Here is a 27,015-nt window from a genome sequence, read left to right on the forward strand (position 1 = left end):
TGAAGGTGAGATCTCAGACTTTGACATTTAATTTTAGATTTAAACTTGTACACCTCCGGTTACTATTGAAGGAAGGTCTAGGATTTTATTCGAAACTGTTTGTGGTTCCCAAAAAAGAGGGAACTTTTCGACCTATTTTAGACCTAAAGTGTCTCAACAAGTATCTCAGGGTTCCGTCCTTCAAAATGGAAACCATTCGTTCCATTCTTCCTTTGGTCCAAGAGGGTCAGTTCATGAGACCATAGACCTGAAAGACGTATCTTCATGTTACCATCCACAGGGATCATCGCCTGTTCCTGAGATTTGCTTTTTGTAGACGAGCATTTTCAGTTTGTTTCTCTTCCGTTTGGCCTTGCTACAGCTCCCAGAATCTTCTCAAAGGTTCTGGGGGCTCTCATGCCAGTTGTCAGGTCTCAGGGAATTGCGGTGGCACCTTACCATTAACGACATATTGGTTCAGGTGCCATCTTTTCAACAAGCAAACTCTAATACAGAGATCTTGTTGCCTTTTCTACGTTTCCACGGATGAAAAGTGAATCTGGAGAAGAGTTCCCTTGTTCCAGCTACAAGGGTGGTTTTCTTAGGGACCATCATCGATTCCCTATCTATGAAGATTTTTCTGACGGAGGTCAGATCAGTCTACTGTTCGGCCATCAGTAGCTCAATGTATGGAGGTAATTGGTCTGATGGTCGCTTCCATGGACATCATTCCCTTTGCTTGATTCTATTTGAGAGCTCTGCAATTATTCATGCTCAGACAATGAAACGGAGACCATTTGGATGTCTCAGAGAATAAATCTGGACCAGTTGACAAGAGACTCTCTCTCGTTGTGGATTTCTACAGATCATCTGTCTCGGGGGACATGCTTCCGGAAACCCTCCTGGGTGATTGTGACCACGGATGCCAGCCTGCTAGGCTGGGGAGCAGTCTGGGGCTCGTTAAAGGCTCACAGCCTATGGACTCGGGAGGAGTCTTCTCTCCCCATAAACATCTTGGAGTTGAGAGCTATCTTCAATTCTCTGATTGCCTGGCCTCAGTTGTCCTTAGCCCGGTTTATCAGGTCCCAGTCGGAAAACATCACCTCAGTGGCTTACATCAACCACCAGGGAGGAACTTTTGAGTTCCTTGGCCATGAAGGAGGTGACTCGGATTATTCAGTGGGCGGAAGCTCACAATTGTCTTCTATCTGCCATCCACATTCCAGGAGTGGGCAACTGGGAGGCGGATTTCCTGAACAGACAAACCTTTAATCCCGGGGAGTGGGCTCTCCATCCGGAGGTGTTCCCCAGGTTAACCCTCAAGTGGGGGCTGCCGGAGTTGGATCTGATGGCGTTTCGTCAGAACACCAAGCTTCCAAGGTACGGTTCAAGGTCAAGAGATCCTCAGGCCGCCCTGATATATGCTCTGGCGGTTCCTTGGGACTTCGTTCTCTCATACCTGTTTTCTCTGTTTGCGCTCCTTCCACGAGTCATTGCTCGTATCAAGCAGGAGAGAGCATCTGTAATTCTAATAGCTCCTGCATGGCCTTGCATGATCTTGTTTCCAGACCTAGTGAAGATGTCATCTCTTCCTCCTTGGAGGTTGCCTCTGAGGAAGGACCTTCTAATTCAGGGTCCTTTCCTTCATCCAAATCTCGTTTCTCTGAAGCTGACTACTTGAAGACTGAACTCTTAGTTCTGGCTAAGCGTGGGTTTTCTGAGTCTGCCATTGATACCATGCTTTAGGCTCGCAAGCCTGTTACTCGTAAAATTTACCATAAGGTATGGCGCAAATAGCTATATTGGTGTGAATCGAAGGGCTTCTCTTAGAGTAGGGTCAGGATTCCTAGAATTTTGTCTTTTCTCCAGTAGGTCTGGAGAAAGGGTTGTCAGTCAGTTCTCTGAAAGGTCAGATTTCTGCATTATCTATTCTTTTACATAAGCGTCTGCCGAATGTGCCAGATGTTCATTCCTTTTGTCAGGGCCTGGTCAGAATCAGGCCTGTGTTTAAACCTGTTGCTCCTCCTTGGAGCCTTAACCTGGTTTTGCAGCAGGCTCCGTTTGAGCCAATGCATTCTGTAGATATTAAGTTGCTATCTTGGAAGGTTTTGTTTCTTATCGCTACTTTTTCTGCTCGCAGAGTTTCTGAACTCTCAGCTCTACAGTGTGATTCGCCTTAACTTATTTTTCATGCGAATAAGATGGTACTTCATACTAAATTGTTTTTTTTCTTCTTAAATGGGGAAAGTCCACAGCTGCATTCATTACTTTTGGGAAATACAGACTTTTGCCACCAGGAGGAGGCAAAGACACCCCAGCAAAAGGCCTAAATACCTCCCCTCATCCCCCAGTCATTCTTTGCCTTTCGTCACAGGAGGTTGGCAGAGAAGTGTCGGAAGATACGAATTAGTCTCTTATGGAGGGTAGTACTCTTCGAGATTGGACTGGAGTTTTAAGTAGTCCTGTCAGCCTCTCAGTGAGAGCTTGGATGAAAGAGTCCGGAGATACAGGGAGAGTCTTTCTGCAAAACCATCCCGACTCATATTAACAGCGCCGTGAGCAATCAACGTTGACGAGTTTCGCTACCTGCTCTCTTCACTCAAGTCCATGCCAGAAGCGCTGCTACTATATGTCAAACTTGAACGACCGTGTTACTGTTCCACGGCATAGATTCCGGTAAGATTGTTTCATTTTACTTTCATTGTGGATGTATTGTAAATGATAGAAGACAGGGTCTCAGTGGGACTTCTTTATCTTTATGGAAATAATTTAAAAAAAAAATAAGAGAGAGAAAAACTTTTTATTTTTTGTTTTGCTTTTTTCATTTTTTGTGTATAACATGGACCAGGAGGCCTTGCAGGATTTTACCTGTAGCTTATGTTTTGATGCACAGATGAAACCAGTTCCTTTTTGTTCTTCCTGTATTGAAAGAACCTTTTGTTATAGGAATAGACTTTTTGACCCTGAGCCATCATTATATAAGGCGGATGCTGTTCAGGTGCCTCCTGTACTAGATGTCCTGCAGCTTTCTCCTCAAGCGTCTCAATCAATTTCATCTCCACATGCAGTGCCCTGCGCTTCCTCTCATGCTCCTTCTGGAGTTACTTTGCAAGATATTGCTGCCCTCGTATCCTCTGCAGTATCTGAGGCGGTGTCTGCATTTCCCATGCTGCAGGGAAAGTGCAAGAGGAACGTTAAAGAATCTGTTAATAAGGTTTCTAATTTAACAGGGGTTAATCAGAGTGTTTCTTCTCAGAAGTCTGAGGATGAAGATACTTTGGTAGCTTTTGAGGGTGAAATCTCAGACTCAGTTTAATTCCTTCTTCTGATTCTGAAGTTGTTTCCTTCAGGTTTAAGCTGGAACAACTCCGTCTGTTACTTAAGGAGGTTTTGGCTACTTTGGATGACTCTGATACGACTATCGTAGCTAACCCTAAGAAGGCTAGTAAGCTGAAAAAGTATTTTGATGCTTCCTCTGCGGTGGAGGTAATTCCTGTTCCTGACCGTGCTGCTGAGATTATTGCACGGGAATGGGAGAGACCTGGAATTCCTTTTTCTCCTCCAATTTTAAAGAAAATGTTTCCTATTACTGACTCTATTAAGGAGTTGTGGCAAACGCTTCCTAAGGTGGAAGGACTACTATTCCCATTAAGGATAGTTGTTCTTTTAAGGATCAGATGGATAAAAAATTGGAGGCTTTATTAAAGAAGATGTATGTACACCAGGGTCTCCAATGGCAGCCTGCGGTGTTTATTGCCACTGTTACCAGTGCAGCAGCTTACTGGTTTGATGCTTTATCTGATTCTATTCAGACAGATACTCCTCTTGAGGAGATCCAGGATAGGATTAAGGCTCTTTAGTTAGCCAACTCCTTTATCACGGATGCTTCTTTACAAGTTATTAAGCTGGGAGCAAAAATTTCTGGTTTTGCGGTTTTAGCTTGCAGAGCATTATGGCTTAAGTCCTTGTCTTCGGATGTTTCATCCAAAACCAAGCTCTTAGGGATTCCTTACAAAGGTAAGACCTTGTTTGGTCCTTCGTTTGGCTGAAATAATTTCTGATATCACAGGGGGAAAAGGTTCTTTTCTTCCTCATGATAAAAGGAATAAACAGAAAGGACCGTTCCTTTCCCAACTTTAGAGGTAAGACCTCTTCCTCCTCTTCCTCTAAGCAAGATCAATCCAAATCTTCCTGGAGGTCTAGTCAGTCTTGGAACAAGGGGAAACAGTCTAAGATATCTGCATCTGACTCCAAATCAGCATGAAGGGTCAGCCCCCGATCTCGGATCCAGTAGGGGGCAGACTTTCTCTTTTTGTTCAAGCCTGGATAAGAGATGTTCCAGACCCCTGGATGGTGGACATCGTATCTCAGGGATACAAGATAGAATTCAAGACCTCCCCCCCCCCCCCCTCCAGAGGCAGGTTTCTTCTCTCAAGATTACCTGTAGACCAGATAAAAAGAGAGGCGTTCTTAAATTGTGTTAAGGATCTTTCCGCCCTAGGGGTAATATTTCCTGTTCCTCCGCAGGAACAGGGTCTGGGTTTTTACTAAAATCTTTTTGTGGTTCCCAAAAGAGTGAACTTTTAGACCAATTCTGGATCTGAAGTGTTTTAAACAAGTTTCTCAGAGTACCATCTTTCAAGATGGAAACTATTCGTTCCATCCTTCCCTTCGTTCAGGAGGGTTAATTTATGTCAACCATAGACTTAAAGGATGCTTACCTTCATGTTCCTATTCACAAGGATCATCAAAAGTTTCTGAGGTTTGCTTTCTTAGACAATCACTTCCAGTTTGTGGCTCTTCTATTTGGTCTTGCCACGGCTCCCAGGACTTTTTCAAAGGTTCTGGGGGCTCTTTACGCAGTGATTCGGTCTTGGGGCATTGCAGTGGCGCCTTATCTGGACGACATTCTGGTTCAGGCGTCATCTTTTCAACAAGCAAACTCTCATACGGAGATCTTTTTGTCTTTTCTTCTCTCACACGGATGGAAGGTGAATCTAGGAAAGAGTTCTCTGGTTCCAGCTACAAGGGTAGTTTTCTTGGGGACCATAATAGACTCCCTGTTAATGAAGATTTTTCTGACAGAAGTCAGAAAGTCAAAGATCTTCAATTCTTGTCTTGCTCTTCAGTCCTCTCCTCGACCGTCAGTGGCTCAGTGTATGGAGGTAATTGGTTTGATGGTAGCTTCCATGGACATCATTCTGTTTGCTCGGTTCCATCTCAGACCTCTGCAGTTGTGCATGTTAAGACAATGGAACGGCGACTATACGGATCTGTCTCCACAAATAGATCTGGATCAGGCAACAAGGGACTCTCTTCCATGGTGGTTGTCTCAGGAACACCTCTCCCAGGGAACTTGCTTCCGCAGACCTTCCTTGGTGGTTGTGACCACGGATGCTAGCCTTCTAGGTTGGGGAGCAGTCTGGGGATCATTGAAGGTTCAGGGTCTATGGACTCAGGGGGAGACATCTCCCCATAAACATTTTAGAACTGAGAGTGATTTTCAATGCTCTACTGGCATGGCCTCAGCTAGCTTTAGCCCGGTTTATCTGGTTCCAGTGGCGTACATCAACCACCAGGGGGGAACTCAGAGTTCCTTGGCCATGACAGAGGTGGCCCAAATTATTCTGTGGGCAGAGACCCACAATTGTTGTCTATCCGCGTTCCACATTCCAGGAGTAGACAAAGCCTACTTCCTGGGTCTAAAATGATGAATCCGGCTTCCTCCAATCACGGCATTGAATCAGACACGGATTCCCCCTGGGGAAGCCGTTATTGGAGGATGACCTATCCATCATTTCTGACATCAGAAATGGCTTGCGACGACCGGAGGAAGCTGGAGCTGCTGTCAAGTTTAAAAGGTAAGTATTTTTTCACAACACAAGTGAAATGTAAATTTTGATAAATTAAAGTGCCCTTGTTTTTAATCAAATTTTTAAACACCCAAGATCTCGTATCTTTGAGCACTAATAAATTTTGTGTGCAATATTTTTTATTTAAATGATTTTTATTAGACAGTGTTATTATAAGTCTAACTTTACTTTGTAATATATTTTTTAAGTGTTTTTATTTACTCAATACAGTTAGACAGAGCTCTCTGAGATTGAGGTAATGGTTCTAGCGTAAATCGTGATTGTGCTCAACTTGTAATATCAGCGCAATTTAAATGGAGCGCAAACGATCGCGAAAACCCTCAAAAAATCGTTTGCACGTTACTTGTGATCTAGCCCTTAATGTGTACTTTAAAAAATGTTGCAATATGCTTTAATTTTCAATTTTGTCCCCTTTCCCTGTAATTTAACACTGAAAATCTCAAGTTTTCCAGTTCCTGTTAGAACTATATTCTACACAGTCATTGGTTGCCCATTTTAATAACCCATATTCAGGTGTCTCTTATTGGCCTTAGCAGAGAAGGAAACCACATGGCAGCTTCTATAGCTTTATAGACACAATAACTTTACAATTAGTTTTCCAATGGTTAAACAACTCATATAATTAAAAAAAAGAAAGCATCTAGAGATGTTATTCACAGGCTAATCTTTGCTTTGAATACATCATTAAAAACTAAATGTATGCTAGATATATTGTCCCACTCTGCAAAGTTGCGCTCTTGATGGACACTAATGCTGTACACGAACAGTGTCTGCTAGATACGTAATTATTCCTCTTCCGAATGTCTTTGCAGGAAAAACAAAGCACTGCTTTTTGCGTGTGAAATACGTTTAAAAACAAAGTGTTTTAACAAAATAAGTAATTTTATTTCTCCAACATAGGTGTGTCCGGTCCACGGCGTCATCCTTACTTGTGGGATATTCTCCTCCCCAACAGGAAATGGCAAAGAGCCCAGCAAAGCTGGTCACATGATCCCTCCTAGGCTCCGCCTTCCCCAGTCATTCTCTTTGCCGTTGTACAGGCAACATCTCCGCGGAGATGGCTTAGAGTTTTTTAGTGTTTAACTGTAGTTTTTATTATTCAATCAAGAGTTTGTTATTTTAAAATAGTGCTGGTATGTACTATTTACTCTGAAACAGAAAAGAGATGAAGATTTCTGTTTGTAAGAGGAAAATGATTTTAGCAACCGTTACTAAAATCGATGGCTGTTTCCACACAGGACTGTTGAGAGGAATTAACTTCAGTTGGGGGAAACAGGGAGCAGACTTTTGCTGCTTGAGGTATGACACATTTCTAACAAGACGATGTAATGCTGGAAGCTGTCATTTTCCCTATGGGATCCGGTAAGCCATTTTTATTACATGAAGAGAAAAAAGGGCTTCACAAGGGCTTTTAAGACTGTAGACATTTTCTGGGCTAAAACGATTTATATATAAGCATATTTTATACTCCATAGCCTTGAGGAATTATTTTAATCTTGGGAACTATGTAAAATAACCGGCAGGCACTGTATTGGACACCTTATTCTCTAGGGGCTTTCCCTAATCATAGGCAGAGTCTCATTTTCGCGCCTCTATTGCGCACTTGTTTTTGGGAAGCATGACATGCAGATGCATGTGTGAGGAGCTCTGATACATAGAAAAGACTTTCTGAAGGCGTCATTTGGTATCGTATTCCCCTTTGGGCTTGGTTGGGTCTCAGCAAAGCAGATACCAGGGACTGTAAAGGGGTTAAATATAAAAACGGCTCTGGTTCCGTTATTTTAAGGGTTAAAGCTTTGGTGTGCAATACTTTTAAGGCTTTAAGACACTGTGGTGAAATTTTGGTGAATTTTGAACAATTCCTTCATACTTTTTCACATATGCAGTAATAAAGTGTGTTCAGTTTAAAATTTAAAGTGACAGTAACGGTTTTATTTTAAAACGTTTTTTGTACTTTGTTATCAAGTTTATGCCTGTTTAACATGTCTGAACTACCAGATAGACTGTGTTCTGTATGTGGGGAAGCCAAGGTTCCTTCTCATTTAAATAGATGTGATTTATGTGACACAAAATTTAGAGAAAATGATGCTCAAGATGATTCCTCAAGTGAGGGGAGTAAGCATGGTACTGCATCATCCCCTCCTTCGTCTACACCAGTCTTGCCCACACAGGAGGCCCCTAGTACATCTAGTGCGCCAATACTCCTTACTATGCAACAATTAACGGCTGTAATGGATAATTCTATCAAAAACATTTTAGCCAAAATGCCCACTTATCAGCGAAAGCGCGACTGCTCTGTTTTAGAAAATACTGAAGAGCATGAGGACGCTGATGATATTGGTTCTGAAGTGCCCCTACACCAGTCTGAGGGGGCCAGGGAGGTTTTGTCTGAGGGAGAAATTTCAGATTCAGGGAAAATTTCTCAACAAGCTGAACCTGATGTGATTACATTTAAATTTAAATTGGAACATCTCCGCGCTCTGCTTAAGGAGGTGTTATCTACTCTGGATGATTGTGAGAATTTGGTCATTCCAGAGAAATTATGTAAAATGGACAAGTTCCTAGAGGTCCCGGGGCCCCCCGAAGCTTTTCCTATACCCAAGCGGGTGGCGGACATTGTAAATAAAGAATGGGAAAGGCCCGGTATACCTTTCGTCCCTCCCCCCATATTTAAGAAATTGTTTCCTATGGTCGACCCCAGAAAGGACTTATGGCAGACAGTCCCCAAGGTCGAGGGGGCGGTTTCTACTCTAAACAAACGCACCACTATACCCATAGAAGATAGTTGTGCTTTCAAAGATCCTATGGATAAAAAATTAGAGGGTTTGCTTAAAAAGATGTTTGTTCAGCAAGGTTACCTTCTACAACCAATTTCATGCATTGTTCCTGTCACTACAGCAGCGTGTTTCTGGTTCGATGAACTAGAAAAGGCGCTCAATAATAATTCTTCTTCTTATGAGGAGATTATGGACAGAATTCATGCTCTCAAATTGGCTAATTCTTTCACCCTAGACGCCACTTTGCAATTGGCTAGGTTAGCGGCGAAAAATTCTGGTTTTGCTATTGTGGCGCGCAGAGCGCTTTGGCTAAAATCTTGGTCAGCGGATGCGTCTTCCAAGAACAAATTGCTTAACATTCCTTTCAAGGGGAAAACGCTGTTTGGCCCTGACTTGAAAGAGATTATCTCTGATATCACTGGGGGCAAGGGCCACGCCCTTCCTCAGGATAGGTCTTTCAAAGCCAAAAATAAACCTAATTTTCGTCCCTTTCGCAGAAACGGACCAGCCCCAAGTGCTACGTCCTCTAAGCAAGAGGGTAATACTTCTCAAGCCAAGCCAGCCTGGAGGCCAATGCAAGGCTGGAACAATGGAAAGCAGGCCAAGAAACCTGCCACTGCTACCAAGACAGCATGAGATGTTGGCCCCCGATCCGGGACCGGATCTGGTGGGGGGCAGACTCTCTCTCTTCGCTCAGGCTTGGGCAAGAGATGTTCTGGATCCTTGGGCACTAGAAATAGTCTCCCAAGGTTATCTTCTGGAATTCAAGGGGCTTCCCCCAAGGGGGAGGTTCCACAGGTCTCAATTGTCTTCAGACCTCATAAAAAAAACAGGCATTCTTACATTGTGTAGAAGACCTGTTAAAAATGGGAGTGATTCATCCTGTTCCATTAGGAGAACAAGGGATGGGGTTCTACTCCAATCTGTTCGTAGTTCCCAAAAAAGAGGGAACATTCAGACCAATCTTAGATCTCAAGATCCTAAACAAGTTTCTCAAGGTTCCATCGTTCAAAATGGAAACCATTCGAACAATTCTTCCTTCCATCCAGGAAGGTCAATTCATGACCACGGTGGATTTAAAGGATGCGTATCTACATATTCCTATCCACAAGGAACATCATCGGTTCCTAAGGTTCGCATTCCTGGACAAGCATTACCAGTTTGTGGCACTTCCGTTCGGATTAGCCACTGCTCCAAGAATTTTCACAAAGGTACTAGGGTCCCTTCTAGCGGTGCTAAGACCAAGGGGCATTGCAGTAGTACCTTACTTGGACGACATTCTGATTCAAGCGTCGTCCCTTCCACAAGCAAAGGCTCACACGGACATTGTCCTGGCCTTTCTCAGATCTCACGGGTGGAAAGTGAACGTAGAAAAAAGTTCGCTATCTCCGTCAACAAGGGTTCCCTTCTTGGGAACAATAATAGACTCCTTAGAAATGAGGATTTTTCTGACAGAGGCCAGAAAATCAAAACTTCTAAACTCTTGTCAAATACTTCATTCTGTTCCTCTTCCTTCCATAGCGCAGTGCATGGAAGTAATAGGTTTGATGGTAGCGGCAATGGACATAGTTCCTTTTGCGCGAATTCATCTAAGACCATTACAACTGTGCATGCTCAGTCAGTGGAATGGGGACTATACAGACTTGTCTCCGACGATACAAGTAGATCAGAGGACCAGAGATTCACTCCGTTGGTGGCTGTCCCTGGACAACCTGTCACAGGGGATGAGCTTCCGCAGACCAGAGTGGGTCATTGTCACGACCGACGCCAGTCTGGTGGGCTGGGGCGCGGTCTGGGGACCCCTGAAAGCTCAGGGTCTTTGGTCTCGGGAAGAATCTCTTCTCCCGATAAATATTCTGGAACTGAGAGCGATATTCAATGCTCTCAAGGCTTGGCCTCAGCTAGCAAAGGCCAAGTTCATACGGTTTCAATCAGACAACATGACGACTGTTGCGTACATCAACCATCAGGGGGGAACAAGGAGTTCCCTGGCGATGGAAGAAGTGACCAAAATCATTCAATGGGCGGAGACTCACTCCTGCCACTTGTCTGCAATCCACATCCCAGGAGTGGAAAATTGGGAAGCGGATTTTCTGAGTCGTCAGACATTTCATCCGGGGGAGTGGGAACTCCATCCGGAAATCTTTGCCCAAATTACTCAATTGTGGGGCATTCCAGACATGGATCTGATGGCCTCTCGTCAGAACTTCAAGGTTCCTTGCTACGGGTCCAGATCCAGGGATCCCAAGGCGACTCTAGTAGATGCACTAGTAGCACCTTGGACCTTCAAACTAGCTTATGTATTCCCGCTGTTTCCTCTCATCCCCAGGCTGGTAGCCAGGATCAATCAGGAGAGGGCATCGGTGATCTTGATAGCTCCTGCATGGCCACGCAGGACTTGGTATGCAGACCTGGTGAATATGTCATCGGCTCCACCATGGAAGCTACCTTTGAGACGAGACCTTCTTGTTCAAGGTCCGTTCGAACATCCGAATCTGGTCTCACTCCAACTGACTGCTTGGAGATTGAACGCTTGATCTTATCAAAGCGAGGGTTCTCAGATTCTGTCATTGATACTCTTGTTCAGGCCAGAAAGCCTGTAACTAGAAAAATCTACCACAAAATATGGAAAAAATATATCTGTTGGTGTGAATCTAAAGGATTCCCTTGGGACAAGGTAAAAATTCCTAAGATTCTATCCTTTCTTCAAGAAGGTTTGGAGAAAGGATTATCTGCAAGTTCTTTGAAGGGACAGATTTCTGCCTTGTCTGTGTTACTTCACAAAAAGCTGGCAGCTGTGCCAGATGTTCAAGCCTTTGTTCAGGCTCTGGTTAGAATCAAGCCTGTTTACAAACATTTGACTCCTCCTTGGAGTCTCAATTTAGTTCTTTCAGTTCTTCAGGGGGTTCCGTTTGAACCCTTACATTCCGTTGATATTAAGTTATTATCTTGGAAAGTTTTGTTTTTGGTTGCAATTTCTTCTGCTAGAAGAGTTTCAGAATTATCTGCTCTGCAGTGTTCTCCTCCTTATCTGGTGTTCCATGCAGATAAGGTGGTTTTACGTACTAAACCTGGTTTCTCCAACATAGGTGTGTCCGGTCCACGGCGTCATCCTTACTTGTGGGATATTCTCTTCCCCAACAGGAAATGGCAAAGAGCCCAGCAAAGCTGGTCACATGATCCCTCCTAGGCTCCGCCTACCCCAGTCATTCTCTTTGCCGTTGTACAGGCAACATCTCCACGGAGATGGCTTAGAGTTTTTTAGTGTTTAACAGGTTTTGCAAGCCGTGGTGCCTTCCATTTAGGTGACCTGATTTGCTCCCTCCCTTCATCCGTGTCCTAAAGCTTTGGTATTGGTTCCCACAAGTAAGGATGACGCCGTGGACCGGACACACCTATGTTGGAGAAAACAGAATTTATGTTTACCTGATAAATTACTTTCTCCAAGGGTGTGTCCGGCCCACGGCCCGCCCTGGTTTTTTTAATCAGGTCTGATAATTTATTTTCTTTAACTACAGTCACCACGGTAACATATGGTTTCTCCTATGCAAATATTCCTCCTTAACGTCGGTCGAATGACTGGGGTAGGCGGAGCCTAGGAGGGATCATGTGACCAGCTTTGCTGGGCTCTTTGCCATTTCCTGTTGGGGAAGAGAATATCCCACAAGTAAGGATGACGCCGTGGACCGGACACACCGTTGGAGAAAGTAATTTATCAGGTAAACATAAATTCTGTTTTTCTTCCGAAAGTTGTTTCTAACAAAAACATTAACCAGGAGATAGTCGTGCCTTCTTTGTGTCCGAATCCAGTTTCAAAGAAGGAACGTTTGTTGCACAATTTGGATGTAGTTCGTGCTCTAAAATTCTATTTAGATGCTACAAAGGATTTTAGACAAACATCTTCTTTGTTTGTTGTTTATTCTGGTAAAAGGAGAGGTCAAAAAGCAACTTCTACCTCTCTCTCTTTTTGGATTAAAAGCATCATCAGATTGGCTTACGAGACTGCCGGACGGCAGCCTCCTGAAAGAATCACAGCTCATTCTACTAGGGCTGTGGCTTCCACATGGGCCTTCAAGAACGAGGCTTCTGTTGATCAGATATGTAAGGCAGCGACTTGGTCTTCACTGCACACTTTTACTAAATTTTACAAATTTGATACTTTTGCTTCTTCTGAGGCTATTTTTGGGAGAAAGGTTTTGCAAGCCGTGGTGCCTTCCATCTAGGTGACCTGATTTGCTCCCTCCCTTCATCCGTGTCCTAAAGCTTTGGTATTGGTTCCCACAAGTAAGGATGACGCCGTGGACCGGACACACCTATGTTGGAGAAAACAGAATTTATGTTTACCTGATAAATTACTTTCTCCAACGGTGTGTCCGGTCCACGGCCCGCCCTGGTTTTTTAATCAGGTCTGATAATTTATTTTCTTTAACTACAGTCACCACGGTATCATATGATTTCTCCTATGCAAATATTCCTCCTTTACGTCGGTCGAATGACTGGGGAAGGCGGAGCCTAGGAGGGATCATGTGACCAGCTTTGCTGGGCTCTTTGCCATTTCCTGTTGGGGAGGAGAATATCCCACAAGTAAGGATGACGCCGTGGACCGGACACACCGTTGGAGAAAGTAATTTATCAGGTAAACATAAATTCTGTTTTTTATATTTCTTTTTTAAGACACAATGAGTCTACGGATCATCTTAATTACTAATGGGATATTCACCACCTGGTCAGCAGGAGGAGGCAAAGAGCACCACAGCAGAGCTGTTAAATAACTCCTCCCTATCCTCCCACTCTAGTCATTCTCTTTGCCTACGTTAGTGATAGGAAGAGGTAAAGTGAGGTGTTAGAAAAGATTATTCAATCAAGAGTTTATTATTTTTAAAGTAGTGCCAGAGTGTGCTGCTTTGTTCTAGGGTGTAGCCGTAGTCCATAGCAGTCTCTACAGTAGAGCTTTGGTGGCTTTAGAACAATGGGAACTTGTGGGACATAATTCTCACTGTGTCTCCCAAACTGATGCTGCCCTGACTAAGAAAACCTGAAGGATTTTTACTCAGGACTTTTGTTTCTTTCCAGGTCCATGGGAGGGAAAGGACCTCTTAAACCTGGCAACTGCCTTGCTGCCAGGCAGACAATGAGGTAACTGCTAACCTTTTCTCTGGGGGTAGAGGATCTCAGAGAAAGTTTGGGCACTTTATTAAATTTCCATCTATCCTCATACTTGGATTCAGTCTCTCCTAGTTTTAATAGGGGACATTAAGGCAGTTAGGACGCAGGCACTGGCATGTCTTTCATTCCCAGGTCTAATAATAAGGCTGCCTGGGTGAAAGAGACAGTAACGTTTTTTATTTGCACACAGAAATTTGCATATGGGTTTGCATTGCGGGTGTGCTCTTAGACATGTGGAGTTGTCTACAAGCCTAAGGGGCTGACCAATTAAATTCTGTGCAATGCTTATTATGTATCATCAGATGCACAGAGGAGACTCTGCTAACAGTGGAATCGGACTGAGCAGCTGTTTAGACATTCTTATCATATGCATTCTCAGTCTGTCTGCTTGATTCCGGTGGCTATAGATAGAAATGGCGACTGGGATATTACATGTTGAATTTTTCTTTATGTATATGGAAGTGTCAGTGTGAGCGGTGTTTCCGCGATAACAGTGGCGTAGCATTGTTTAAATTGAGTAGAGTCCAATTCAGTGAGGTCTAGCCTTTTGCTCCCGGTGCCTTTACTCAGACTATTGCGACCGGGAGCTGACTTGGGTAATGCCCACGAGGGGCGGAGCTGCTAATCGGCGCCAAGGTTTTCTCTCCTCCCTCCTGACAGTTCTGTGGATATAGCGCTAGGAGGGGAGGATGGCGCCGTATTGAAATCTTTCTTCCTGTCACTTCCGGTTATCGGAAGACACAAAGGAATTCTTGCATAACTGCTTGCGCTTCAGCCAGCGCTGTAATAAGTACAGTTGTTTGTATAGACAGGCTGTCTGTCGCCTCAGCTGGGTCAAGCTGAGGTATAAATAGTGTTCTGACAATTCTCTCATACATCTTCATGACTTAGCAAAAAAATAAAGATATTTTACGTTTAACATTTAAAGTGACAATGTCACTTGCTATATATTGGTTTTTATTAGCAACTGGTTAAGTTTTTATTTAATTATTCTGTTATATATGAGGCAGGTTGATTAAAGGAGTGTACAATAATTTTCCTATCTCACATGCAGTGCCCTGCGGTTTCTTGCCATTTCCATCTGGAATTGCTGCACAAGACATTGCTTCTTTGCGAATTGCTAATTTGCTTGCTTCTGCACTCGGAAATAAGAAATTACCTCTAAAATTTAAAGAGACAGTAACATTTTTTATGTGTCAATTTAAAAAAAAAAAAAATTGTTCTACGGATGTATACTCTACGTCTAAGCTTTTTATCGGTTCCTTACAAGGGGAAGACCTTGTTGGGACCTGGCTTGATGAAAATAATCCTTTTTGAAATTTAAAAAACAAAACAAAAAACAAATAGCCTGCTGTTGAATCGAGGACAGCATGAGGGACATGCCTCCGATCCGAGATCGGATCTTGGAAGGGGCGGACTTTCTGCCTTTGTTCAGACTTGGGTTTGAGATGTTCAGGATCCCTGGGCAATAGAAAATAGTGTCCTAGGGATACAAATTTGAGTTTAAAAGTTTTCCTCCCAGAGGCAGGTGCTTTTAAGATTATGATTATCTGCAGATCTAACCAAGGGAGAGGCATTCTTACACTGCATAGGAGACCTCTTAGACCTGGGAGTGATTGTTCCAGTTCCAATTCAGGTACAGGGTCTAGGGTTTTTACCCCAATTGGTTTGTGGTTTCTAAAAAATAAATACATTTTTTTTTTAAAAAAGGGAACCTTCAGACCACTTTCTTTCATGTAATTGGCAAGAGTCCATGAGCTAGTGACGTATGGGATATACAATCCTACCAGGAGGGGCAAAGTTTCGCAAACATCAAAATGCCTATAAATACACCCCTCACCACACCCACAATTCAGTTTTACAAATTTTGCCTCCTGTGGAGGTGGTGAAGTAAGTTTGTGCTAAGATTTCTACGTTGATATGCACTTCTCAGCATTTTTTGAAGCCTGATTCCTCTCAGAGTACAGTGAATGTCAGAGGGATGTGAAGGGAGTATCACCTATTGAATGCAATGGTTTTCCTCATGGGGATCTATTTCATAGGTTCTCTGTTATCGGTCGTAGAGATTCATCTCCTACCTCCCCTTTCAGATCGACGATATACTCTCATATCCCATTACCTCTACTGATAACCATTTCAGTACTGGTTTGGCTATCTGCTATATGTGGATAGGTGTCTTTTGGTAAGTATGTTTTCATTACTTAAGACACTCTCAGCTATGGTTTGGCACTTTATGTATTTATATAAAGTTCTAAATATATGTATTGTACTTATATTTGCCATGATTCAGGTTTTCAGTATATTTCCTTTTTGAGACTGTCCGTTTCATGTCTGGGAAATGCTTTTTTTATGAAAATGTATTTCTTACCTGGGGTATAGTCTCTTTTTCAAATTTACTTTCTTTTAAATTTGCGGGCTTTTAAATTTTAGTCTTGCGAGGGCGCAAAATGCCAAAGTTTATTGCGTCATTCTTGGCGCAAGATTTTTTTGGCTCGAAGTTAAATTCATTGACGCAAATTTGTCATTTCCGTCGTCTTAGTTGACGCCAAGTCCTTCACAAGGTTGCTTCATCTATGACGCGAGTGTGGCGTTTTTGGCGCCAAAAAATATTTTTCTGTTTGTTGTGCCTCATACTTGCCGTTAAATATTTTCATTATTTAAGACCCCATTCGTATTTGCCTCTATGTCAAAGGGCTATGCTGTTTGCATTTTTTCCCATTTCTGAAACTGCCGTATAAGGAAATTGATAATTTTGCTTTATATGTTGTTTTTTTCTCTTACATTTGCAAGCTGCCTGATAATAGTTCTACCAAAGCTAAGTGCATTTGTTGTAAACTTGTGGAGATTATACCTGCAGATGTGGTTTGTAATAGTTGTCATGATAAACTTTTACATGCAGAAAATGTATCCATTAGTAGTAGTTCATTACCTGTTGCTGATCCCTCAACATCTAATGCACAAGATATACCTGTAAATTTAAAATTTATTTCTGATTCTATTCAGAAGGCTTTGTCTGCCATCCCGCCTTCTAATAAACGTAAAAGGTCTTTTAAAACTTCTCATAGAGTTGATGAAATTTCAAATGACTGATTTATCCTTCTCTGATGAGGATCTATCTGATTCAGAAGATCCTGCCTCAGATATTGACACTGACAAATCCTCTTATTTATTTAAAATGGAGTATTATTCTTCTTTGTTAAAATAAGTGTTGATTACATTGGATATGGAGGAAACTAGTCCTCTTGATATTAAAACTAGTAAACGTTTAAATTCTGTTTATAAACCTCCTGTGGTTTTTCCAGTTCCTGATGCTATTTCTGATATGATTTCTAAAGAATGGAATAGGCCTGGTACTACTTTTATTCCTTCTTCAAGGTTTAAATAATTGTATCTCTTGCCAGCAGTTAGATTGGAGTTTTGGGAAAAGATCCCCAAAGTTGATGGGGCTATCTCTACTCTTGCTAAACGTACTACTATTCCTACGGAATATAGTACTTCTTTTAAAGATCCTTTAGATAGGAAACTTGAATCTTATCTAAGGAAGACTTATTTATATTCAGGTCATCTTCTTAGGCCTGCAATTGATTTGGCTGATGTTGCAGCTGCTTCAACTTTTTGGTTGGAAACTTTAGCGCAACAAGTATCAATCATGATTTGTCTAGCATTGTTAAGTTGATTCAACATGCTAATAATTTCATTTGTGATGCCATTTTTGATATCATCAAAATTGATGTTAGATATGTCTTTAGCTATTTTAGCTAGAAGAGCTTTGTTGCTCAAATCTTGGAATGCTGATATGACTTCTAAATCCAGATTGCTTTCTCTGGAGGCGGGGTATTGCGGTGTTTGCTTATTTGGACAATATCTTGGTACTCGCTCAGTCTTTACGTTCTGCAGAATCTCACGTGAATCAACTAATGTTGTTTCTTCAAAGACCTGGTTGGAGGATCAATTTACCAAAAAGTTCTTTGATTCCTCAGACAAAGGTAACCTTTTTAGGTTTCCAGATAGATTCAGTGTCAATGACTTTGTCTCTAACAGACAAGATACGTTTTAAATTGGTTTCAGCCTGTCGGAACCTTCAGTCTCAGTCATTCCCTTCAGTAGCTATGTGCATGGAAGTTTTAGGTCTCATGACTGCAGCATCGGACGCGATCCCCTTTGCTCGTTTTCATATGAGACCTCTCCAGCTTTGTATGCTGAACCAATGATGCAGGGATTATACAAGGATATCACAATTAATATCCTTAAATCCCAATGTTCGACTCTCTGATTTGCTGGTTAGATCACCATCGTATAATTTTAGGGACCTCTTTCGTTCGTCCAACCTGGACTGTGATCACAACAGATGCGAGTCTTTCAGGTTGGGGAGCTGTTTGGGGATCTCTGACAGCACAAGGGGTTTGGAAATCTCAAGAGGCGAGATTACCAATCAACTCCGTGGAACTCCGTGCAATTCTCAGGGCTCTTCAGTTTTGGCCACTGTTGAAGAGAGAACCGTTCATTTGTTTTCAGACAGACAATATCTCAACTGTGGCATATGTCAATCATCATGGTGGGACTCTCAGTCCTCAAGCTATGAAAGAAGTATCTCGGATACTTATTTGGGCGGAATCCAGCTCCTATCTAATTTCTGCGATTCATACCCCAGGTATAGACAATTGGGAAGCAGATTATCTCAGTCGTCAGACTTTACATCCGGGAGAATGGTCTCTTCACCCAGATGTATTTTCTCAAATTGTTCAGATGTGTCTCTTCCAGAAATAGATCTGGTGGCTTCTCATCTAAACAAGAAACTTCCCAGGTACCTGTCCAGGTCCAGGGATCCTCAGGCGGAAGCAGTGGATGCGTTGACACTTCCTTGGTGTTATCAACCTGCTTATATTTTCCCGCCTCTAGTTCTTCTTCCAAGAGTGATCTCCAAAATCATCATGGAGCAATAGTTTGTGCTGCTGGTGACTCCAGCATGGTCTCACAGGTTTTGGTATGAGTATCTTGTTCAGGTGTCCAGTTGCCAACCTTGGCCACTTCCATTAAGGCCAGACCTTCTATCTCAAGGTCCGTTTTTCCATCAGGATCTCAAATCATTAAATTTGAAGGTATGGAAATTGAATGCTTAGTGCTTAGTCATAGAGGTTTCTCTGACTCTGTGATTAATACTATGTTGCAGGCTCTTAAATCTGTTTCTAGAAAGATTTATTATCGAATTTGGAAGACTTATATTTCATGGTGTTCTTCTCATAAATTCTCCTGGCATACTTTTAGAATTCCTAGAATTTTACAGTTTCTTCAGGATGGTTTGGATAAAGGTTTGTCTCTGCTCTTTCTGTTTTATTCCATAGGAAAATTGCTAAACTTCCTGATATTTGTTTTGTACAGGCTTTGGTTCGTATCAAGCGTGTCATTAGATCAATCTCTCCTCCTTAGAGTCTTAATTTGGTTTTGGAGGCTTTACAGGCTCCTCCATTTGAGCCTATGCATTCTTTGGACATTAAACTACTTTCCTGGAAAGTGTTGTTCCTTTTGGCCATCTCTTCTGCTAGAAGAGTTTCTGAATTATCCGCTATCTTTTGTGAATCTCCTTTTCTGATTTTTCATCAGGGTAAGGCAGTTTTGCGAACTTCATTTAAATTCTTACCTAAGGTTGTGAAATCTAACAACATTAATAGAGAAATTGTTGTCCCTTCTTTGTGTCCTAATCCTAAGAATTCTTTGGAGAGATCTTTACATTCTTTGGATGTGGTGAGAGCTCTGAAATATGTTGAAGCCACTAAAGATTTCATTAAGACTTCTAGTCTATTCGTTATCTTTTCTGGTTCCAGGAAAGGTCAGAAGGCTTCTGCCGTTTCTTTGGCATCGTGGTTAAAGCTTTTGATTCATCAAGCTTATTTGGAGTCGGGTAAAGCCCAGCCTCATAGAATTACAGCTCATTCTACTAGATCAGTTTCCACTTATTGGGCTTTTAAGAATGAAGCTACGGTTAATCAGATTTGCAAAGCAGCATCTTGGTCTTCTTTGCATACATTTACTAAATTCTACCATTTTGTTGTGTTTGCTTCTTCGGAAGCAGTTTTTGGTAGGAAAGTTCTGAAAGTTCTTCGGGCAGCTGTTTCAGTTTGATTCTTCTGCTTATGATTTAAGTTTTTATTTTTTGAGAATAAACTTATATTTGGGTTGTGGATTTATTTTTTTTCTGCGAAATGGCTGTTTTTATTTTGTCCCTCCCTCTCTAGTGACTCTTGCGTGGAGTTCCACATCTTGGATATTTCTATCCCATACGTCACTAGCTCATGGACTCTTGCCAATTACATGAAAGAAAACATAATTTATGTAAGAACTTACCTGATAAATTAATTTCTTTCATATTGGCAAGAGTCCATGAGGCCCACCCTTTTTTGGTTGTTATGATTTTTGTATAAAAGCACAATTTTATTTCCAGTTCCTCTTTTTGTATGCTTTTTTACTCCTTATTTTTTCACCCCACTTCTTGGCTATTCGTTAAACTGAATTGTGGGTGTGGTGAGGGGTGTATTTATAGGCATTTTGAGGTTTGGGAAACTTTGCGCCTCCTGGTAGGATTTTATATACCATACGTCACTAGCTCATGGGCTCTTGCTAATATGAAAGAAATTAATTTATCAGGTAAGTTCTTACATAAATTATGTTTTTTAGATCTCAAGAGTCTACACTCTAGGGATATGTGGCTCAGTGGTTAGCTCCACTGCTCCCGAAACGGGAGGCGGTGGGTTCGGTCTCAGGCAGGGCTCCTGCTATCTGATTTCACGTGTGCATCTGGTGTCCACTAACCTGCGTAAGCGGAAGTTGTTTTAGTGTACCGTCCTTCAGAATGGAAACTACTCGTAAGCCTGTAACTAGAAAGGATTATCGACAAGTTTCCTAAAGAGTCAAATCTCTGCCTTATCTATTTTGTTTCACAGCTGTCTGGCGGGTGTTCCAGATGTACAATCATTTTGTCAGGCCTTGGTCGGAATCAGACCTGTGTTCAAAGAAGTTACTCCTCCATGGAGTTTGAATTTGGTTCTCAATGTTCTCCAACGGCCTCCGTTTGAGCCTATGCATTCCTTAGATATTAAATTGTTATCTTGTTGCCATTTCTTCTGCTCGCAGAGTGTCAGAGCACTCGTCATTGCAGTATGAGTACCCTTATCTTATTTTTCATTTTGATGAGGTAGTTTTACGTACTATATTAGGATTTCTTCCTAGGGTAGTTTCTGATCGGAATGTTAATCAGGAGAATATTGTTCCTTCTTTGTGTCCCTATCCGAGTTCTCAGATGGTATTACGTCTACTCAATTTGGATGTGGTCCGTGCCTTAAAGTTTTATCTGCAGGCAACTAAGGATTTTCGTCAGTCTTCTGCATTGTTTGTAGTTTTTTCAGGAACATGTAAGGGACAGAGAGCTACGACTACTTCTCTTTCTTTTTGGTCTGAAGACTATCATACGTATTGCATATGAGTCTGCTGGACAGTAGCCTTTCAAGATGGTTACGGCTCATTCCACGAGGGCTGTAACTTCCTCATAGGCATTCAAAAATGAAGCTTCTGTGGAGCTGATTTGCAAGGCAGCAACTTGGTCTTCTCTTTGCTCTTTTTCAAAGTTCAACAGTTTTGACACTTTTGCCTCAGCTGAGGCCGCTTTTTGGGAGAAAGGTTCTTCAAGCAGTGGTGCCTTCCGTTTAAGTTCCCTGTCTTGTCCCTCCCGTTTCATCTGTGTACTCTACCTTTGGTATTGGATCCCATTAGTAATTAAGATGATCCGTGGACTCATAGTGTCTTAAAAAAGAAAAGAAAATGTATGCTTACCTGATAAATGTATTTCTTTTTTGACACGATGAGTCCACAGCCCGCCCTGTTCCTTTAGACAGGTTGTGGGTTATTGTTCACTTCAGAAACCTCTGCTCCTTGGCTTTTCCTTTCTTTCCTTAAAGGGATACTGAACCCAATTTTTTTCTTTCGTGATTCAGATAGAGCATGCAATTTTAAGCAACTTTCTAATTTACTTCTATTACCAATTTTTCTTCGTTCTCTTGCTATCTTTATTTGAAAAAGAAGGCATCTAAGCTAAGGAGCCAGCCAATTTTTGGTTTAGAACCATGGATAGCACTTGTTTATTGGTGCTGTCCAATCAGCAAGGACAACCCAGGTTGTTCACCAAAAATGGGCCAGCATCTAAACTTCTTAAATTCTTGCTTTTCAAATAAACATACCAAGAGAATGAAGAAAATTTGATAATAGGAGTAAATTAGAAAGTTGCTTAAAATTGCATGCTCTATCTGAATCGTGAAAGAAAAAATTTGGGTTCAGTGTCCCTTTAACTTCAGTCGAATGACTGGAGTGGGAGGGAAGGGAGGAGCTATTTAACAGCTCCGCTGTGGTGCTCTTTGCCTCCTCCTGCTGACCAGGAGGTGAATATCCCATTAGTAATTAAGATAATCCGTGGACTCATTGTGTCAAAAAATAAATAAATTTATCAGTTAAGCATACATTTTCTTTTTGTTATAAATCTTTAAAATCCAGAACCTATTAGCTAAAAAATACTGCTATCCCATTTTTATTATGATTTTCAGAATTCAGTTTTTGTATTAATTTAATCAGTAATTGTTGATGGAAGAAAATTCAAATCTTAAACTTATAATGGGGGGACTCTTCACTTGTATAAACAAATTCTCCTTATGAGAAGAGTCTTGAATTGTGCAGGGAGTAAAGAAATCTGTGACTGATTAATAGGCGTCACAACGTCTGGCGAGGAAAAGTAAGGTGACAGGTATTCTCTTTGCTTTTCAGAGGGGGAGCATACACGCTGCAAGACGGTGCTGACCTCAAAGGTTGGGGGTCTGATGGCGTTCGCCAAGAAACGCAGCACTTGCATTGGGTGCAAAGCTTCGCTAAATCATGATGGTGAGTAGCTGAAAATGCTTCCATATAAAGTTGTTATTCATTCACTTTACTCTAACAGCCTCGGATTCCAATGGTTACTCCCAGTTTTATGGTCATCGCTTGTGGAATGTGAATTTAGGAAATTGATTGATGTATTGTTACCAGCCACTGTGACAAGAAAAATATTATTGCCTCTAGGAATGCACCTTTTGAGGAAGTTTTGAGAAGCTATACACAACACCTTTTGTTAAACTTACTCATGTCTATGTGACCTTCCTAGACCCCCACCTGCCCAGAAACGTGCCAGGGACTTTTACACCTGCTGCTGTTCACTGGGCTGTGTTGAGGCACAGGACAGACCTAGTGCATTGTCGTGTGCCATGGACAAATAGCAGTCACTTACTAGAGACAATGTAGCAAAAGGTTTAACTTTGAGGTTGACAAAATATTTAAATTTTAGCTCTCAGACAAGGGTGTTTGTATACAAATATATAACATAATCCAAACATAGGAGCCAGAATAAACATCTTCTGTACGTCTGGCACCATGGTTCTCTGGATATTACAAGCCGATATAAAACCCACATTTTTTGTTTCATGCTTCAGAATTCACTCCTATTATCAATTTTTCTTTCCAATCAGCAATGGCTACCCAGGTGCTGAACCAAAAATGGTCTGGCTCCTAAGCTTAAATTTCTTCTCATCATATAAAGATACCCAGAGAACAAAGAAAAATTGATAATAGGAGTAAACTCGAAAGTTGCTTAAAAGTGTATGCTCTATCTGAATCATGAAAGAAAAAAAATTGGGTTTCATATCCCTTTAAGGTAAAAAGAAAAAAAAATCTGAGATTATTTTTGTAAGATATTGAGCAAGTAAGTTCAGTTAGTTGAACAGCAGTTATAGAAAAGGGGTGACAGCACTCCACAGTGGTACTTTGTCATAGACAAATTATATAAATGCTGTGTGGCTACTTCTGTATCTGTAACAGCCAATCACAAGTTGTTTATAATAACAAGCCTACATCTGTAAAGTAAATTTAGAAGGTGAAGTCCCAAAATTTCATAACAATGCACAAAATATACTATCTTTAGAATTTGAATTTACTAGAATATGTTTCTGTTGTGAATAAAAAGCAAAGTACTGTAAATTTAATTCTGGGTTAATTTAACATCTTTTAGGGCTCTGCCGTATTCACAAACCTTAGCCTCTCTTTGTTATTTTACATTTTCCAAATGGGGGGAATTTCTTTTTTAGCATCACTGGATTGTCCCTAAGACATTACACCACCATGGGTGTTTCTTCAGTTCCGAAACAGTGCAGTGAAGATAGAGTTCCTCCTTTTTCATAATTTGACTGTCCATAGGAAACAGGCAGCTACTTAAAGGGACATTATACACATTTTTTCTTTGCATAAATGTTTTGTAGATGATCTATTTATATAGCCCATAAAAAATGTTTTTGTTTTTTTAAATGTATAATTTTGCTTATTTTTTAATAACATTACTCTGATTTTCAGACTCCTAACCAAGCCCCAAAGTTTTATGACAATACCGTCAGCTACCTACTCCAGCTTGCTCCTGTTTGTGTAAAGGGTCTTTTTCATATGCAAAAGAAGGGGGAGGGGGGAGTGTCTTATTTCCCACTTGCAGTGGGCTTTCCAATAACCTTTTAAACTGAGAGCTTCTAAGTAAGTTTTTAAACAGTTTTATACTGGATTTTTATATCAGTATCTGTGCATCTTATTCTTTATAGTAGTGTCTATTACATGCAGTTCTATGAAAATGAGTGTATACTGTCCCTTTAAGTGATGTAATAGGAAAAAAATCTGCTAACTTGTGGGTCCCAGGGAGTTCTTTTGTGCAATGAAGATGTTTTAAGTTTCAGGTGGTTGCCCTTAGCCACCAATCAGCAAGCGGTACCCAGGTGCTGAACCAAAAATGGGCCAGCTTCTAAGCTTTACGTTCCTGCTTTTCAAATAAAGATAGCAAGAGAACAAAGAGAAATTGATAATAGGAGTGCATTATAAAGTTGCTTAAAATTGCATGCTCTATCTGAATCACAAAAGAAAAATTTGGTTTTAGTGTCCCTTTAATTCACTCTAGGCGACCATTTTGTGGCTTTAATTACTGTTACTGTCTGTTTATCGATTTAAAACTGTTATAGTTTAAAATACAATTAGATCAGTTCTCTCAGTGTAGGAGGGAAAACTTATCTAAATGTATTTTACAAGATGCCAATCCATATAGTTTCAATACCGGTATATAGTTAGGGAATACTGTAGTGAAGCCCTTTGTTAGATCTTTACCACGTATGCCGGTGGGTGTTCACTGGGGTAAAGATAAGGAGGAGGTGTCTGTGTATTTAAGATCGTGGTGTCTTTACATTGATTAGGGCATTATTTGCTGCTTTCTGTTCTTTTCTGCTGCTATTTTATAAATGTCTTCCGCTGCCAATTTGCTCATCAGCCGTGTCTGGTCCATATCAGCAGTTCTCTGCGGCTTCTGAGCGGCATTTCATTTGTTGAACCCCTTTGTAGAGGTTAAAAACATAAACTTGCAGGATTGGGAGTTCTTATGAATTAGAGCATGTCATTTTTGTACTACAATGTTTCCCTTAAAGGGACTGACTTATTGGTGTAATTACAAACTAGAGAGCATCCAATTGAAGAGCAAGCAGGAAAAGGGAATTTTGCTTCTAGAGCACAGTAATTTGATGCTACATTAAATTGTATTTGCCTGCTTCTTTAGTGCAATCCCAGTATGCCTTAGGGATCTTGACATTTTAATCAAACTAACCAAACTGAAGAAACTTATGAATAACCACATTGAGATTTGTATATAAAATGTTTAAGGTTTATTTATTTTGTCCCCATTTCATGTAATTTAACTTTTTTTTTTTTTAAATTGCGCAAATTCGAATTCTCAGATCTCTAAATGCACCCTGCTGACTTCTCAAGGTTAGCCCTGCTACATATTTGTCACTTATGGGCTAATAGATAACTGCATTTTATACTAACTTTATGACAGTGGCTAGTTTTGTTGTCTATGAACTAAAGCCCTGGTTGGCTTCTACTAATAAGGCAAATTGTGGCTGAAGTTTGTCTACTGAAAAATAGTTGCAGTAAAAAGGATGTTCATATTAAAAATGATAATACTTGGCTTATCTACTATTATGTATTATTATATATTATATTGTAATTACAGGGTGTTTACGGTTCCTTTAACTCCATCTTATCCGCAGTTTATAATTCATATTTTGCAGCTTAGCTTCACATTGGGAACACTTGTCCCAAACCGGATCCGTTTCAATTCAATGTACAAGTTATTTATGCTGGGGTATCTGGAACCTTGTTTTAAACAAGTTATTTATAAGAGACTGTAGATAAGAGGCTTTGCAAATATTGCGGTGTTGTCTGGGGCTGTAAAGTGGCAGGAAACTGGGGGTCCTGACCATGGTTTTACATCATCAAAATTGCTGAGACTTTGCTTGGGTAACAAGACTCGGTTATGCAATACACAGTAAAGCAGAACTAAATATGAGAAGCATTTGTCTGTAGCAGACTCCACACTAGTGGGCCGTGTTTCTTTTTTTTTTTTTTTTCTTTCTATTTATAATGCAAATACTTGTTTTTTCTTCACTTACTAACACTGAAAAAAATCAACTGGATCTAAAGTGTGGTTTATTGTTTTGCTTTTTCTTTCTTTTAAATGATTCAAAACAACCCAGGTTGTAATGCTTTTAGACTGTTTAAAGGGACATTAAATCCCACATTTTTCTTTCATGATTTAGAAAGAGCATGCAGTTTTAAACAACTTTCTAAATTACTTCTATTAGCTATTTTGCTTCATTCTCTTGATATTCTTTGCTGAAAAGCATATCTAGATAGGCTCAGTAGCTGCTGATTGGTTGCTGCACATAGATGCCTCATGTGATTGGCTCTCCCATGTGCATTGTTCTTTATGCAACAAAGGATATCTAAAAAATGACGCAAATTAGATAATAGAAGTAAATTGGAAAGTTGTTTAAAATTGTATTCTCTATCTGAATCATGAAAGAAAAAATGTGGGTTTAGTGTCCCTTTAATATATAATATACCAGCTTTTCACTTTCTATAATAAGGTGATCAGTTAAATAAGATGATGATTTCTCATCAATCCCTGTGAGTTTTTGAGAATCAGGCCCCATGTGAGGTTATTTTAAGCTCTTCCAAGAAGACGGCTAGTCTTGCATACAAAATATACAAATTTCACCGGACAATGTCATTTCCCACAGCACAGTTGAATGTTGACTAGTGTAAAGTGCGCTGTAAAATTGTTTTCT

The 27,015-nt window shown here is 40.9% G+C and overlaps 1 protein-coding gene across 1 annotated transcript in view; it reads left to right on the forward strand.

The window, feature by feature from the left end:
- Positions 1-27,015, forward strand: part of POLD1 (DNA polymerase delta 1, catalytic subunit) — a 384,813-nt gene that overhangs the window by 352,146 nt on the left and 5,652 nt on the right. Inside the window, exon 24 of the mRNA XM_053690816.1 lies at positions 22,601-22,714. Within this exon, the coding sequence (XP_053546791.1) occupies positions 22,601-22,714 (114 nt within the window). The remainder of the gene's footprint in view (positions 1-22,600; positions 22,715-27,015) is intronic.

This window comes from Bombina bombina, chromosome 8 (genome assembly GCF_027579735.1).
Source record: "Bombina bombina isolate aBomBom1 chromosome 8, aBomBom1.pri, whole genome shotgun sequence".
Classification (NCBI taxonomy): domain Eukaryota; kingdom Metazoa; phylum Chordata; class Amphibia; order Anura; family Bombinatoridae; genus Bombina; species Bombina bombina.